The 18,490-nt window shown below is 37.4% G+C and overlaps 2 protein-coding genes across 8 annotated transcripts in view; one reads left to right on the top strand and one right to left on the bottom strand.

The window, feature by feature from the left end:
- The window catches only part of LOC139462289 (tRNA (guanine-N(7)-)-methyltransferase non-catalytic subunit wdr4-like), a 162,158-nt gene extending 155,509 nt beyond the window's left edge, over positions 1 to 6,649 (bottom strand). Inside the window, exons 1-2 of one of the 3 annotated variants that reach the window (XM_071243909.1) lie at positions 6,564 to 6,649; positions 1,702 to 1,793 (exon numbers count right to left, since the gene is read on the bottom strand). In XM_071243909.1, coding sequence (XP_071100010.1) covers positions 1,702 to 1,775 — 74 coding nt within the window. In that variant the 5' untranslated portion in view covers positions 1,776 to 1,793; positions 6,564 to 6,649. Of the gene's footprint in view, positions 1 to 1,701; positions 1,794 to 4,121; positions 4,301 to 6,563 lie in introns of those variants that run through there. The other 2 variants (XM_071243907.1, XM_071243910.1) reach the window with 2 other exon arrangements.
- Positions 6,650 to 6,799: 150 nt separating this feature from the next.
- LOC139462287 (one cut domain family member 2-like) overlaps positions 6,800 to 18,490 on the top strand; it is a 36,688-nt gene continuing 24,997 nt past the window's right edge. For 4 of the 5 annotated variants that reach the window (XM_071243905.1, XM_071243903.1, XM_071243902.1 and 1 more), the window contains exon 1: positions 6,800 to 7,981. In XM_071243905.1, coding sequence (XP_071100006.1) covers positions 6,958 to 7,981 — 1,024 coding nt within the window. In that variant the 5' untranslated portion in view covers positions 6,800 to 6,957. Of the gene's footprint in view, positions 7,982 to 17,055; positions 17,129 to 18,490 lie in introns of all 5 variants that reach the window. The other variant, XM_071243906.1, reaches the window with a different exon arrangement.

Here is an 18,490-nt window from a genome sequence, read left to right as displayed (position 1 = left end):
TGTTATCCGATTATAGCCTTTTGTCCACTTTCAGATTCATTAATCAACTATTTTAAAAGCATCACCAAATGTCATTGCAAAGGAAATTCTTTCCCTGTATGTCCACATAGAAGTGTGAACCGCTAAAGGTAAAAATCTGAAAAACAGATAAACATTCTGTCATAGCGCTACAATAACCATTAGAAGATCTTCAATACGGAAAAACATGAACCATGAATCCTCTTCAGTTCAAACATTTAGCTTTCAATGCTGACAATAAATTCACGTAAAACTCACAGACTGTCTTATCTTGCTGCTGTGACAGAAAAGTAAGATTCAATAATGACTCATTGATGTGTTACTACATACATGTAATACATACTGCAAATAACAGAATATTCCATTGTGCACTGATATTCAATGTTTAAATGTATCTTCACTTATACTGAAAACAATCATTTTTCTCAATTAAACCTTAAAAGCAAACTCTTAGGTGTAGCAATCAATCAGTTGAGACGGGTTTGTTTCTAATAATTCATTATTATTGATACAAATATTAGTATAAAATTACACAAGAGAGCACAATGCCCAAGATTTCATCAGCAAATTCTCAGCATCTGTGGTAAGATTACCTCATGGTAAAACCACTAATGTAATACAATCTGTATCAGGACATAAGGCTGTTATGCTATACATTGATTTGCAAGGGCCACAAACAAAGTCAACAATGTCTTTTAAATTAAAAAGAAAATCATAAAAATAAATATTATATTAGTTTCATTAAATCTTACAATCCAGAAAAGAAATCTGTAGACTTTACTACATTCAATACATGATTGGAATGTAACTATATCGTTCTGAAGAAACTCGAAAGTCGAGTTATCGGGTCTCATTCAGACAGAAAAAAAGGATATTATGAAACAATGTGAACATGATTAGTACACGGAACCCTAATACTATAATATATACCATATCAATTACACACCATATCAATAAACCTCCAGTAAAGTACTTGTGCAAAGATCATAGAATTTGTCAATAAACCCTGCATATAGGTAGGTATCAGACTTTCTCCTTAAGTAATTATTGGGTAGGGTTAAGGGCTCAATTATTTCAATAAAACCTGTGTGTCTCCATCTCTAGAGAGGCTATTGATGACTGATGACACAGATATTGCTCCAACAATGAACCAAACATGGATAAATTGATGACACAGCAATAATGAGATTCACCCCTAGTTCATGAAGCTATCAATAGTATTATTGAAGAAACTAATTCAAACTACCTTAACAAACAACAGTGACATTGTAACCTAATAAACATGTAACAATGCATGTTTGCAGTGTTCTGATATTCGATTGACAGGATCATTTTAACCTGATTCCTAACTGCAGCAAGTCAGACAAGGAATATTGACAACGAGAATAAGGTGGAATCGAATATTTCATACTGGGATCGTGCCGTTGACGAAAACCCGTCAATAGCTATAAATTAATCGAGGATTGTAGTAAACGTAGTAAATTCCCTCACTGGGTGATTCCCCAAAGTCTGTTTCATTGATAGAATGTATCGATTCGCAAGGGATCGATCCCGCATAGGCACGAGCTGGTTTGTTAACCACGTGTTGACAGATTGAGGGCTGATTTCGACTAATATACAGATATAAACGGTTATCGAAATTGTTGTTATAAATCCAAGACGAATCAATGATAAGTGAATTACCCAGTGTCACAAAACAACACCGTGGCTGAACTTGCCAAAGCGACTTTCCCATGCTTCCTTCTAATTGCCGCCATGATAAATCCTTCAGTCCCCTACAACAAATCAAAACGTAAACAATGCATTTATTGTCAATTCAGTTGAACACATTTTCACGTAACAGGTATCATAATAGTTAAGAAGGAATCAACGTAAGTCTGAAATCTAAATCCCCAGTGTAATCGTTTTATAAACCCGCACCGCACTGTTCATTGACGATATGAGCGACAGGGCGGTTTGTAACGAGCGCGCTGATTGGTCTGATGTGGCATCGGGATATTGACAAGTTTACGTCAATATAACGGGACTTGGTTCATGAATATGCATCGCTGAGAACAAAGGCCCGCCCCTTTGAGGTGTTTGTTTTGATTGAAAAGAGGCGGCACTTCTGAGCCCTGTGTGCTCGGCACATCGGAACGTGCCACTGTGACTCGTGTGACATGAGAATCAATTCTAGGAGAGTCGTATCCACTCGACTACCTGAGTGTTCTACAGCCTCAGAAATTTTATCAACTTTCAAAGACGAAATTTACTTCATACTCCCTGCCTTTAGAAGGAAAACGGTCTCAGATTTTAAAAAAAGAAAAGAATGTTTTACATGCATTAATGATATGTAACAATGGGCTTAGCGAACACACACTATCTTATCCTCGCAACATACATTGTATCTATGTCGGTGTGGAATGGACAATTCGCAAAAGCTGTTGTGACAGATATACGAATAAATGTTAATACGAATGACCATACATTTACACATTCATAGTTTGACATTTTGCACATTTTGTAATAACATATATAAAATATAACATTTATACGCTACTGAATGTAAGCAATATTACATCGAGATGTAATAGCTTTGAAAGGATGCTTGAAGCATTGCTGTTGTCTAATATGTTATTGTTAGTCATCGCAAGCTCTCAAGGTGCATGTATCGTCAATACTTCACCATCATTTGATCGAGAAGGTATTACAATAAATAGGTTTCTGTAAAATAAATGACAATCACTAACGAATGTTTTTAACACATGTTGTGTGTTAAATACAAACAAAAAATATTCACGTAATGAGATATCCGCTATAAATTGATCATTACGCATATGGCTTATTGCTTATTTGAGACATTTGCAAAGAACTGAGCAAATAAGTAAAATTGTAGTTTGGAGGAATGCAAGCCTGAAACAGTTTACATTTCCACGGGCGAATAGATGCGCCTGGAATAGTAAATAGAGAAATTGATAGAATGTATTCTTCGTCTTTGTCCTGTACCATCAGGGGCGTATGTCTATAATCGCATCAACTTAGTCTGGTAATTGTGTAACTGCACGCGATTAATCTATTAACATCACGTCTTCCATACGAATGTGTATGACAACGCTACTGGTATATTTCATAACAGTCATTGCAGATATGCGGAGGCTACATTCATTGGAAAACGCAATAGAAATAGCCCTGTTTTCATTAAAAAGGAAACCATAAATGGTTTTAATGCATATGGTCTACGTTATAAATGCAATAAATCATTTTCGTATATTTTCCTGTTGTGTTTTAGCATGAGGCTGTATTGTGTTGGGAGCGCTACACAAAGTGAATGAATTACGAGAAAAGGTAATTGTTTCTGTCGACATGAATAGGACTTTTTTCAACACGGTTATCACACAATGACGGGTTTGGAAGATGGAAAAATAGGAAATTAGGACTCTAACATGCAGCGGTTTTCATATGCACATATAAGCTTTTGTTAGCGTCCAGGTGATAGCCTCGGGGGTCTATGAATGGCGCTTTTACACCTAATGTTTTGTTATCTGCCACATGTCCACTGTGATAAACAACACGACTTATATCACTGACTCTCCTTATATACATGATTCTCGTGAGCACATTAAATTTCAAAGCTAGATGCTCTACAGAAAGTTTATAATCCTTACGTGCGCTCCCAAATAGCAAAAACTGTTTTCAGAATTTCGAATGGTTGTACTTTTGTGATGAAATTCAACAAAAAAATTGACAAATATATGTATCAGTGTGAAGTACTTTAAGATCGTGAGTACATACGTTTTGTCCCGAAGGGTTGGCTATTGATAAACCCGATGGTTCAAATGTTTGTGAACTATATACACACACATACACACAATTACTTTAATGTAAACTTGACATTACGCTTATAAAAGATGCTTTTGAACCAGCTGACTTGATTGACAGGTGTGCATTGCTAGTCCGAGACTTCTACTCCGCTGTGTGGTTGTATCTGTGCATGAAACCCGTACGACTATCTGGAAATTAACTACACCCGTCTTTCTTCCAGCTGCACTCACTCACCATGTCACTCATCTCAAATATATAATCTTAAACACCATCATCCAACCTCCACAAAACCGTCCACTTACCTATCGCAATTAACGAGTTTTGCCAGACGTATAACAGAAATCCACATCGTCTATGCATATCCGTAAACAAGAAGTATAGTATCCGAAGTGAAATTGACATAAATCCATCTCAAAAGTGACTTTAAAACACAAAATTCTTCCCAAAGCAGCAGCAAAGGAAGGCGTTTGGATGATGCAACGGGAATTACCCCTCTGAAGCGCTTTATTATTTTGCATTGATATAAGGCCTCCATGCAAGGAGAGTTATTGAAAATCAGTATTTTGGCCATTTCTGCCTTTGATCGCCTCGAAGCTGAGGTAAACCGACAAGTAACTATTGAACAAAACGCTCGATGAATCGAAAGTCACCGTTTCAGTTACCTGTTGTTCCGATAGTGAGATTTACGTGTGGACAGATCCGTCAACATGTTTCATGGAAGAAAACAATGACTTTATAGGTTTTATGTTAAGTTTCCTCCTTGTTTCACTCCCTTAGCTAGATGTAAAGCTTTAGTGCTAAGTCCAGGGCCTAGATACCGTGGAGTCGTGGTTGGGGGAGCATATACGAAGAGAATTTACTGTTATAACCGCGGCACGTGTTTTCAGATAAATACTTATCTTTGAGTATAATTCTCTCTACTCTCTGCTCGTGCTTTGCTCCCGTAACATGTATTAAGTGTCTTGGTTTATTTATTTCGGAGGGAATCTGTAATTATAATAATGTGTGTTGCTTGTTATTGTGAGACTTTGGAAGAGTGTATTAAAATCTACTTTTTGTGTGAATTCATTCTTTACTGAATTTTTTATATACATTATTTTCAATGTAGGGCGAGAAGACGTTCTTTACAAGCATGTCCTTAAGACGTTATATAAGTGAAGTTAATTATCTAGGCTTTTTGACTTTTACATTCACTTATATCTCCAGATCCAACCATAAGATTACTGTCGACGATCTCCGTATAAACCAATATACATAATAACACATGCTTTAAAAAAACACATGTTGAAACTTCTCCATCTTTTACCTGAACCGGTATAACGGTAATTTCACCGACATTTCAAACTTGTCCACTCACAATCTTTGATGGACGAGCCACTTGACGATGATTGTACACACGCGCGCTTTTAATGTAAAACTACTTCACACATGCATCGTGCATGACTTGTTTATTTGTGGTCCCTTTTGAATCAGCTGTGGTCAGTAGTTAAGCAGTTGTTATGTATGTTTATCTCTTGCTATTACCCTTGTACGATGCTGTAGAAACGCTCCTAATAAACACGTCAATCTTTCACAGTTTCAAGAAGCTCTGTGATAATTTCAGTATATACAAGATATTATTTGTTTTTGTGATACTGTCACAATTAGTTGGTTCCATGTTATGAAACGTATGCATCGACACGGTACATATAACATATTTGATTACATATTACATACACTATGTAGACAGAAATTCTGCAACTATCCTTGTCAAAAGTTAAATATATCAAAACCGATTTTATTCATTTTTATGGTTGAAACACCCTTACACATTAAGATGCTATTGTGTCAGTGACTTTAAAACATTCGCGATGTATAAAATGCGATAGATAACAAAAACTGGTTAAAAACATTCAGTGATTAAAGGCATGGATTGTAAAGAATATATACAACTTTAATTGGTATAAGTCAAATACAGCCTCAATTCCCATCGGTCCAAGTCTGATTTGCATACAGCGTATGTCTGGAGGTTCCGCCAACCGTTTTCAAGTCTATGAACCTCAGATCGCAATCGTCTTGTCTGTGCAATGCGATTTCACACTCAGATGCCAGTCTTAATTATCAATCTTTACAACAAGAACCCTGTCAATTATTCATAACCCGGCGAATATGCTTGTAAATTGTGTTCGCAAGCGCATGTGATAAACAAACAGGCTCGGCATACTGATTGTGATACTTTTGTTTTCTGTCGACAATAAACAATGTTTAAGTGAGCTCCACTGTTTGGTAACTTTCCGTACCCAGTGCCGTTCTTTGACTAACCAAGCGTTGACAACTAATTAAAAATGTTAAATTTGTACTCCGTCGAACCCTTGTGTGTAACCACACACAGTGTAGGTATTGCGTGAGTGATTAATTTTAATAACGTTAAATCAACGTGCACAAATTAACAAGTCGTATTAAGTATATATGTATTACTTACTGTTTGGCTAAAACGCAAACTATCGGTGCTACTGTTAAACAATATAAGTAAGTTTTACTTACAGTTGAAGAAACGTCAAGCTTTCATTAGTTAGATGTTATATAGGACATCTTGAAACATAATCCTATATCAACATTTCAACACAAGTATAACTGATGCATTCGAAAACAAGCATGAAACTTTTTAGAAGTCGGTGGAAAAAGTTTTGAGAAGAAAGCCCTTGATGTAGAAAATGAGAAAATAAACTTTACCTGTTCATTTATTCATGCACAAGAATATTTACCTATGTGAAATAATGCTATCACTTCTCCAAAATGGAACTAGCACAAACAGGTGATCATCAAATCACATGTAATACCCGGTAGGTCTTAAGTGTGTTGGTTGCACACCAAGACCAAACTAAAGGTAACTCGCTAAACGTATGCGAACCCCGAACGCTTAATTATTTGCGCACGCGTATTGTGGTTTTTGAAATGCGCAGTGCGTTTGTGCGCAGGTCGTTGGGTTACAGCTGTCTAAACATGGCGGATCGACCAAGGCTTGGAGATTATTGTCAGTTCCCCAGCGTACGTAAATAGCCCCCTAAACAGACCAGCCAACCAGCAGATCGCTAGCAAAGGTTACAATAAGTGACAGTTTATCATTCTTTATTGTTCGATCGGTTGTTGATCGTAGGAATGACGATGGAAAACATGGGGGAGCTCCCAACGAGTGATCAACAAATCAGCGATTCGTCGTCTGTCAGCACAACCGCGGCGCCCGCCAGTAGTAGCACAGCCAGCGAGACCGAGTACGTGAGTAACCCCGAGTTGTCCGTCTCGCCTACTAGTATATCCCGGGCAGACGCCATTCCAGTCAGTGTCAGCGGCATGATAGACAGCAGTGAGTTCCGCTCCCAAATGGGGGAGGCTACCTACCATACCCTCAATGGTAGGATGTCCCCCAACTATAGTCCTACCAACAGCTACGCAACGCTCACCCCTCTTCAGCCGCTACCGCCGATCTCAACTGTTTCAGACAAATTCAGTCATGTTCCTTCGTCAAATGTCAGTGGAAGTTTTACCTTGATGCCTCAGAATAATGGGATCGGGATGGACATGAGCCCATACCGCTACGACAAGATCAGTATGGGCATGAACATGGGCCCATCTCTTGGTGCCACGCCAATGACCATGATGAGCAATAACTACCAACAAGGTCTTGGATACGGGTATGGACAAAACGGCATTGGTTCGCCTAAACCCGAAAGCAAAATGCATGTTTCGCCTACTTTTGATTCACCGTATTCCTCCACACCAATTCGGATTGACCCTGTGTCTGCCCGTCTTCATTCTCCAAATCCAATGATGTCCCCCATGAATGGTCTGCATGGGTCAGCACCAACTCCTTCTCCACACAGTGAAAGTCCACAGCGAGACCGACTGGGGCCAGGATGTGAATCTCCTAATAAGCAACAAGAAGTTGAAGAAATAAACACAAAAGAGTTGGCACAAAGAATAAGTAGCGAATTGAAGCGCTACAGCATACCACAAGCAGTTTTTGCACAGAGGGTACTATGTCGGAGTCAAGGGACTTTGAGCGACTTGTTGAGAAACCCCAAACCTTGGAGCAAACTCAAGTCTGGACGGGAAACATTCAGAAGGATGTGGAAATGGTTACAAGAACCCGAATTTCAAAGAATGTCAGCTCTTCGGTTAGCAGGTAATATTCCTCTCTGCGCTTTCCATTCTTTGTTCCAGTATTAGTATCCTTGTTTTCGTTACGTCGTTTACACTACTGCTTGTACGGAATAGCTACACACTCACACATCATTCTTTCAGTCTTGTATCTGTCATATTAGCAGTGTGAAAAGTGAAACACATTCCTGCAGATTTATCACTTAAACGATCACAAGTTGCTATATAATGTTGGATTTTATCTCTTACATTGGAGAAATAGCCTAAGACACGTGTTGTATGTTTTGACTCAAGTTGATCAATAAATTGATGTGGAGGAGTCAGCCAAATTGATCCTAAAACAAATTATTTGGATCATTTAGATCAGAGTGACAGAGCGATATACGTTTCATACCACCCTCTTCTGTAAGGTCTCTATGGTAACAATGTGTAACATTTTAGCACCTAGTAGCATGATTCATGCACTTATACTTCACAGAAATAGTGACATTCTATTACACTGTGGCTTAATGTTGTACAGTGTTATTATTTGTTTTTAGCTGATTGTAGAATTTGTAATGAAGAGTGTCAATTGTGTGTCTTTGTACAACAATGTTCAACATTATTCCCTGATAACAGTTCCATGCTGCAAGATGATGTTTGTCCTCTTGGGAAAAAACACAGGTCTAGACAATATGTCAGGATTCTCTTTTGTGTAATTACTTTTGGACAACACTGAGCCTCCAAAACTATTTTTAGCAGATCTTAAAAGTACCACTCAACAGCCAACTGAAACGAAAAATACAAATACCTTTTTTTCTGACAGAAACATTGATAAAACAATCTTCATCAGCAAATGCAAAAATATTTCAAAGTTGTTTTTAATTTAGTTTTGTTTGTTCTGTGGATGCTGGGCACATTAATATTCGATGACAATTCATCCTCTTTTCTCTCTACTACCGGAGGTTATTAATGGCTTCAGAGCCTTGTACCAAGACAATAATCTTGGGAACAAAGGCTGAATACTGTCAGCTACAATGGCACACAGACTCGTGCTAATTTAAAGTGAAGCCCTATAAGGGATGTAGCTACATATAATTGACCAGCGGTTCACTGTGAGGAGCCCCAGGGACTGATGGCCCCCACTGCATGCAGGGCAGGCAGTCCAGCTCTCCCTCCTGCCAGCTGGGCTTGTAGAGATATTTCACAGATACCTGGCATTACCCACACCACTCAAATCAACCACTATGCTTCTGTGGCCAATTTAGATAAAACATTACCCATGGCAATCTCATTAAGAATAACTAAGGCTCTGTTTAGTGACAATTTACCAAGCATTTTATAAGATTTAAGCTTTTTATTTCATGAATATTCAAAATCAAGGTCAGAATTAGTGTATATGATCATTTTTTCATAAAGCTCTTTACCATGATGTAGTGACCCAAGATACTAGGTTTGACTTTGTTACTAAGCTCTATAACAAGTGGGGTTCAAAATCCCCATTTCCTTGGCAGCTCTCTCGGAGCAATCTGGTTGCCTAGTTACCACTTTTGTTTCAGAGCAAGTTCAGAGTGTTCCTGTTTGGCGCAGTCGCTATGACATTTTTTCAGTTGCAGTTCACTGCTTCATAATAGTGCCATGACAGCGCAGTGGCAGTCACGCGTTGCCAAGCTATTTTCTCATTGCTGTACAAAGCCAGCCAAATAGGATGAAGGGAAGTAGTGGTAGACAAGCTCTATTCAAGGCTCGCGGTGCCATTTCTACCATTGTTTTATTCTATGTTGCCCAAGTCTGTGACTGGTCTGTAATTTGATGAACTAGATTCTCTTAATTAAGATATTGTACCGGGGCACCATGTGTTAAATTGGATTTAACGTTTTGTTTTTAAGGGTTATTCTCAAGCACCAGGTGATACTAGAGAAGTTACTTCTACAGCATGCTTTCAGCGATGAGTTGAATTTTCTAAAACACAGTCTTTGCGGATGTAGACTTTCAATTTATCAAGAATTCTGGTTCTTATGTGTCAAAAAAGGAACATTGTCATCAAAATGTATTTTCCAATTTTTCAAAAAAGGCAATGCTTCAACAGATTTCTTCAAGTCCATTTTTTTAATCAATATTCATTCTAATATTTTGTTTCATCCGCAAAACAGACATATATGATATAACAGTAAAAGTCACACAAGCATTTGACTTTGTTGTTTTATGTACCATTGTAGTATTTGGTGCAGTTACGAAAATCTTGATGTATAACACCTGATAGTTTTTAAACAAGATCTTTACCTACAGTGAAAGATCTAATTTTAACTGGATTCTTTTTATTGACAAGAAACTCCCTGAAGAAAATAAGCTAATTGGCTCGGCTGACATCTGCGAACTATTGATCAAAAGCAATGGCGTAGAGAGTGAACAGGCATTCTGATGGATAGAGGCAGCACGAATTTAGTTTTACACCAGTAACGTGTAGCAATGAGCCCATGCAATTTCATCTGCAGTTACCACATTATAACAATAAATAACAAGGAATTTGGCCAAATTATTTTCTGAGATACCACATTGTTGGCAGGTGCCATTTCTGTGTGAGGGTAAGTGTCCCATTAGGTACTGTTATCAAATACAGCATGAACATGAATTGGTTAAAAAAATTATTACTTCTGAAAGAATAGATGTTTATAATGTTAAAATTAATACAATTTTCATTGAATCCACTTTAATGATTTCTCTCTTTAAATTTACCGTACGCATCTCGCAGAACATAAATTAATCAACCAATATCAACCAGTGTCTGTAATTAATAAATAATATTTTTCATATTGTCTGAACTTTAAATTTAGGAGTTAAAATTACATTGGTGGTTTGCCTTGTCAAGCATGGTGAATAATATTTATATATCCTGGAGTAGGCCAGCTGTAGCTGTGACATCACACCAACCTCTGTCTCTCACGATGACAGGTGGAGAATGGCCGAGTCTCTCACCCATATCCACAGTCTAGGTGCAAGCAACTCCGTGAAACAAAGAGACTTGCATTTAGGGAATAACCCTTGCCCAGAGGGACTATCCTAGGCTTGAGGTTTCATTATCAAAGTGGTGTTTAGACCATAGCACAGCTATTGTTTCTTTTGATGTTATGGAAAAAAGTGAAATTTGTGTTTTATGCTTGGATGAAATTTATGGTCACGAATTGTAATATCCAAATGTATGAGATGTTTTCAAGCTGAGCGCTTGGAGACACAGGTAGTTGGTTATGAAAAAAGAGATTAAGAAATCTATCAAGTTTGAATCTGATAATGTAATTGTTTTTATCATAATTTATGGCAATGAGATTTCCTTGAAGAATAATGACTCGAAATGTCAAATGGTAGAATAATGAACATTTCTTCATGTTTGTGACATTGAGAGTTATAAATACATCGCAGTTATCACATTTATATGGCAAAGTTGAGAGCAGTCCTGTCTTTGAGTGTGAACATTATTGTATTGCCCCAAATTCAGTGTGTTATTATGTTTAAATCAATGTCCAATATGGGGATCAATAAGCCAGTTATACACTTTGGATGCATGTTTCTGAAACAGATATACAGAAAGAATGATCACAATTTGTTTGTTCAATCCTACATTTTATAACCTGTGTCACAAACAAGCAATCACACAAATGTCTTCAAACTTGACAATCATGCTAATTGAGATGTAAATTTCAAAATTACTTTAATCATTGACATGTGATGGAGTGGTTTTTGTCTGTCCCCAAAGCCAAGGCATCAGCAGGCGATCTTTTGTTCATGCCTCGTGCCTCCTGTCTTGTTGAGATAAGCTCCTTTGTGTGAGCTAGGTGTAAATCATAGGTGTGACCGACTACAGCCAAATCTGCTGTCGGCCCACTGCCTGCTGGCAGGGGTACAATGACAGAGGTGTAGAAACAGATGTGACGTTGTCCGTCCTGGCTCAAGGAACTTAATAATCTACTGACTGTCCAGTATAGCATGGTTTGGGTTGTGATGAAATAATCTTCTGACCCCCATAAGCAGATTGGGCCCGCTGACCAGTAGTATGGCAATAGTTCAGGTTGTGATGAAATTAATCCCTTACTGACCCCCATGAGCAGATTTGTTGGTCCCTCTGACCAATATTGGATGTTAATACTGTTAGAATAGGATATGGGGTCATTCTTAGATTCCAACAGATATTATTTGTTGGTCAGTATTTGAAGAAAGTATTTGAAGAAAGTAATTGCTCTCTCAGATATGAATGTTAATGATCCTGTATATTCCAACACAGACCACTTTTTACTTCCTTTACCACCAACATATTTCTATGGGTTTTATTTGATGAGTAATGTATGGTTATGAATATATGAGTCAGGATGTAATGTATATAGACAGGTGTTTTCTAATTGAATCGTGCGATGGGTGTGTCCATTATCTTCGTCATGCAGCCTGTTTCTTCAAAACGCTCAGCTGTGTCATGGAGTGGGTTTAATATGTAATGTTGCCTCAGCATTATTTTGACCGTAGAACTAGGAGAACAAATTCTGGATAAAACTAACTGAAAATATTATATTTGATAAATTCAACCACGTTTTTATTTGAGTTATCGAGTGAATACAAACTGTATTATGTCAATTTTGTCAAAGATGTTTGGCATTTACAGATATAAGTAATTTCATTTCTTGATTATTTCAAGATATAACTCAATTCAATAGCATAAAGATCAGAATTAAAATTTATGACCATTCACAAAAGTCAGCAATTACTGTTTAAGATACCAGTACGTATGAATGCTGTTAAATACAATACGCATGCTTCATCTACACATAAACATTTATAAATAATTTTACTTTGGTGATTTTGGCAAAAAATGTTTTATATGCCAGGACATATTGTGATTGAATCGATAGCAAGTTCGTTTCCTACTTTCCCATGTTTACCTACAGACCCAATAAGATTTATACATAAGGAAACAGACAAAAATATCCTGTTAGTAAACCCGCCATGGTTGCCATGGAGACACACGGATTGTATTACCATCTGAAAGAGATTCACCTTCTGGGGACTGGCTGTGGATTGTTACATATCTCTATTTCCCATCCTGTTGGACTCAAATTCACATCAACAGAAAAATGTCTGCATGTGACATTGGTTAATTTGACAAGTTCAATATGCCTCCCGGTTTTGAAGGTATTATAATCTTTCATGATTTGCACGCACACGCTATTGAGGGGTGCTCTCAAGTCACAACATTTGGGACAGGAATTTCGTTTATCTTTCAGTTATGACTTCACATGTTAGTGTTGACACAATGAGATCTTTTTAATCCTTTGTCAAAGTTTCCTCCAAATGTTATCAATGTCATGTAATTTGCTGTGAAGTTGAAATAGGAAATGTTTCCTTCCAGAGTACCTCGTTCACCTAGTTGGTCGTAATATTCGAGAATAATCATGCCATCTGTGGATTTGTAGGGATACTGACTATAGGCTTCTCTTCATTTGTTAAGTAAGAGTATTTGGCATAGATCTCTCTGACAGGCAATAAAGCGGATCTGGGCTTGTAATTGACTAGACTCAACTCAATAAGAGAAATTGGAATTGCTGAATACTTTTGTACATTGGTTCATCTGGTTGTAGTAACTCAAATCATTCGGCATCATGTTCTTTGTGTAATGTTTACTGCTTGATGAATGTATATTTTCATGGCATCGTTCTAGGCAATAGGAAAACAGCCAGCCCAAACAATCTGTTTTTAGGGTGGATAGTTTTCAGAATAAATTATGTTGCAGTCACATAGAATTATGACATTTCTGCTTGAACTGATAGTGCCCAAACAATCTGTTTTTAGGGTGGATAGTTTTCAGAATAAATTATGTTGCAGTCACATAGAATTATGACATTTCTGCTTGAACTGATAGTGTCAGTCATTTATTCTATAAATAACTGTATGTTCATCTCCATGACAATGAAAGCTGCTGTACAGAAGCTGGTGGGCCCAGGTGTATCAGGAAATACAAGCTTAAATGCATATTCATGTTTGCTTTTAGTCTTCAGGTAGTCGAGCCACGGAACTAGGATATCGCATCAGGCTGCAACTCGGCGTATAATGTTAGTGAAAGTGATGTAAATGTAAGCTTTCAAGGGATTGACAGAATTTGAAATTTACTTTTTATGTGATGATATCTTGGTAATATTTTATTTTATTAATTTTCAGTCCATTATAATGACAGTTCACAAAGTGTGTTTCTGGGCGATTATACAAGGTGGCATTATTCCATCCCTCCTGAAAATTTCTCGTTTCCGCCTAATAATTTTGAACAACATGCAGGAATAACATTACAGAGTGCTACATTTCTATAGATTGTCATAAATCCCATTCAGCTTGAAGCCCATGCATTTATTGCCTCTGACACGGGTCAAACTTCCATTTTGAAAAATATAAAGCTTGATTTGAAAGCCCCATTTCCATAATTCATTATGCAAATGAAGCAAGTAGTGGAGAAAGACAGTCTAAATGTGGTGCCGAGAAAATATATTTGCTAATTAACGCCAGGTAACCCCACAATGAACGTGGAGATGAAAGGCCCGCAGTGAATATGTTAATTAAGCTAGCTCCACTAACAAACTGTTTCGCAGAGCTCTGAGCAACAAACTCGGAGCATAGAGTCTACGGAATACAATTATGCTCCAGTGTATGTGCAGGGAAATTAATTGTTCTACGGTGACAAGTTTCTCTGAAGTCGGATGCAAACTGATGGTTTGCAGATGCGGTTTTGTGTACACATTGTAGTACAATTAAAACAATTATGCTGATAGGCTACCTGGATGGTAGAAAACTCAGCAAATGAGGTCACTGTTGTTTAGTTGAAAAAGGAAATTGTGTTATTATGATAATTAGGCTGAGCGATTATGTCTCGGGCGTAGTGAAATGAATTTTATAGTATGCTCAGCCCTTAATATGGAGCATGATTGATTGAGTATGTTGTGATGTTTTTAAGATAAAAGCTTCTGTCAATTGAGGAACCCGTTTTGCATGTAAATAAGACGTTTGAAACATCGTTGCCCACAGACAAAAACATTAGGGAAATAGCTTACAGGGTGAAATGTTACTAATGTAGGGTAAATGCCAAAGTTGAAAAGTACATTGTTATTATTTTTTAAAGAAGAAATATTTATTTGAACCAAAGTAGTCTGTTTAATAATGTTCACAGTTTTCAAGATGTCATAACAGTAAATATTCATTATTGCAATAATTCACATACACCCAAAGTACCATGACATATGTAACTGAAAGTATTAATTGAGTTGAAGATGTTCTCAGATGATAAATCAAGCTAAGCTGGTAATATGTACATTAATACCAAGCATACAGTCAAGTTAGGACTTTGTCATTAACCAGCTGTTACGGTACATCTGTGCCGAACTCAGCGGGTAGGTGGTGTCCAAGCAGGCGACGGGAGGGGGTGGGGGGGGATGTGTTGAGGTGTTCGGGTCTTTCTCCATCTTCTCTTTGTCTGATAACAAAGCCAAGGGGAGAGAGCTTGTCACAAATAACCTGTAGGTGGAGGTTGCTGGGTACGTGGCTCTCTCTGTTTCCAGGATGCTGGACTAGTGTTATTAAAAATTTAGGCATTATGCCCACTGAGGTATGGCTTTTGGGAATAATAGGTCTGTGTTTGGAAATAGTGGGAAATGAACCATTGTTTGTAAAAACAATTTAGGACACCCATTAAACATGACTATTTTATATATATTATTTTTCTCAACATAGTAATGAAGCCGTTTCAAATGAAATTTGTAAGTTTCATTGTTTATATATTTTAAAAAGATGTGTTTGATGTTAGTGGATAATTCAAACTGGACATGATCATAAATAAGCCAGACTTTAAATTGGAGCAGGATTCGTGTCCCTTGATGTTGCTCAATAGATTACTCTTGCAATGCCAGCTACATCTGTAACAACACAACCTGGTCACAGTGAGCATGGTTGACAAGTATGGAATTAAAACCGACGCTATCGTCTGGGCAGAAAGTTTCCACTAACTTGAAACAATTGCAAGTGACAGTATCACTTGCATGAGGTGAGAGCAATGTGATTGACGGTTGCCTGTGTCTCTGGGAGTGACGCCTCGCATCAAGTGGCAACTATCGATGAAGACAACCGCTACATCATGTGTCCATTGATTATCTATTATACACATGCCAGTCGAGGTAATTTTAGGTTAGGGGTTTCCCCAACTACAAAGGATTGAAAGTAGGCCAACTAGGTCACTCCAACACCCGTCAATTGTTGAGCAAATGGAGCAGGAGCCGTATATAGGCCTCCTAGTTTTTGCCCACTGGTATGTACATGTTGGCACTCACTCACTCACTCGCCTCAATATCACAGCGACGAATATCATGTCGGTATCAACACACATTCACACAAATTTGAAACCAAACACATACAATAAAACAGACGATACATGCATTCAGTTATTAAGACTCTCACTAGCTTGAAACCTTAAGATTTAAAGATGTTTAATAAAAATTCAACTCGTCACTTGTTACAACTGCTAGTATGCACACAATCAGTTTTAGCTTAATTCTACCCGGGGAATAAAAGATTTGAATGTGATCTCTGTCTGAATGTTTTTTATGGTGTCGTTGTCGAGCTCAATAAAGTAATCTGGAACACCTGCAGATGTTCATCTGACAGTTGTGTCACAGAACCCTAAAAACTCACAGCTTGAAGGACAGCCTGCTACACTCTGGCATTTTGTGTTCAACCAGATCCACTGGCAAAAAACAGGAGTGTTTACAGTCGCCATAGCTACAGGGGTCATTCTTTCAATTGACACAGATAAGCTGTTCTCTTTTCAAGTAAAACAAGCATTTCTTTTATCTGGAATGTAAGAATATAGCATCGCCATGGTAACAGAGTGCAGAGATGCAGGGACAACTATTTCCTACTCTGTCATCTTTTTCCTTCACACGATGTCGTCTTTATTTGTGTTCAAATCTGTCTTATTCACATGTTTTATTTGATTCTGATACCTATCTTTTTGTTTACCTTTGTTTTGATTTTGTTCTATTTCTTGCCTTTGTTTCTTTTTCTTCCTTTTTCAGATTTTAATTTTCGTTTCCTATTTTACAGTGTGGTGCTTTCAGGGGAGTCCACTTCTCCTCTCCCACTGAAGCTGATTAATTTGAAACAGCGTAAAATTCAGGTACATCTTAGTTTTCTGGGATGACCTTGACCTTTCTAACCCTTCTAAAACAAATTAATTCATTTGCCTACTAATTTCCTTTCATTCATTTAGCATGGGATGCTTTTCACCATCCTCATTGCATCGGAAGAACCTATCCTCCCTCAACTCACAACATGGAACAATCCATTTAGTGTTTAGGAGCATTCCAAAATCATGTTGAGGGCGGATAGGTTGTAGAAAACCTCATCTCCATAGCATGAGACAGCTATAACCTTCATGTTATTGCTATCATCTTCCCCTTATTTATTCATTAGCAACTTTTGTATCTTTCTTCCTAGTCGACTAACATGGATGAATGAATGAATGAGCACACTGGACTCATTAACATGATTGCCCTAACACTTTATCCATGAATAACAACGTTCAACAATATCCCCATCAATAACATTCAACACTATTACCCTCAAATAAAATTCAACCATGATGCCATGCATGTATCCTTATAATAAAACATTTTGTGATTTTTTGGATTGCTGTGAAATAAAATCTTCATATGTAATCCACTTTTATTCCAGGGATGTTTACATGTATTTGTGACATCAAGTATGTAAAGTCACCGTTAGGCATATAACCTTGGTTTCGGGTCATAATACCATGCTATATATTCTATATTCACCATTTGCCACCCACTTTAACCAAAATAACAACGTAATGGCCAGAATGCTTCTCTTTGACCTTGACTGTGTTATAGGTTTGCTTGTTCTCATAAAATTAACAACTTGTGTATTTTGTAATATTTGTAGAATTTATATCCCGTATGGTTCATAGCTGTCAGAATCGGTACCCAGAGAAAAGCAATATCCGAAATGCCATAGTTATTGTACCAATTTACTCTTTCCATCTTTGATATTCAATATGTAGTCACCACTTACGTTTTTTTGGTAGTATTTGAGTCATCCTTTTTTGTAATTCCTAGATGATGTGTTGTGTGATATCATTCTGTAACAAGTAGTAAAGGACTTATATTTATATATATGTAGATCTAGTTGCAATGTTACATATTTTACTTATTCAAAGCTTGCAATTAATTTTGCTCATTTATTTCTTCAATATTGGCATAGTTATGTTATAGCTTCATCTTCTCCTACGAGGTATGTCAGGCTGACCTTTCAGGGGAAAAAAACCTCTCTGAAATATAAATTTGACATTTAGTTTTGGGATAAGTTATTAACGATGTAGATAGCCTAGCCAAGATGATTATTTTATATATTTGGGGCTTCTTCCCTCCCCCAGCGTGCTGGCCATGAATAGTTAAGTTATCCGACAATATTTGTTATTGACCAGGAATGTAGATTGTCGTCCCCTGTCTAGACAATGCTA

The sequence above is a fragment of the Haliotis cracherodii genome, unplaced genomic scaffold (assembly GCF_022045235.1).
Source record: "Haliotis cracherodii isolate W230 unplaced genomic scaffold, xgHalCrac1.p SCAF_15, whole genome shotgun sequence".
Classification (NCBI taxonomy): Eukaryota; Metazoa; Mollusca; class Gastropoda; order Lepetellida; family Haliotidae; genus Haliotis; species Haliotis cracherodii.
Note: the sequence above shows the minus strand (reverse complement) of the source record. Positions and strands in the feature narration are given on the sequence as shown.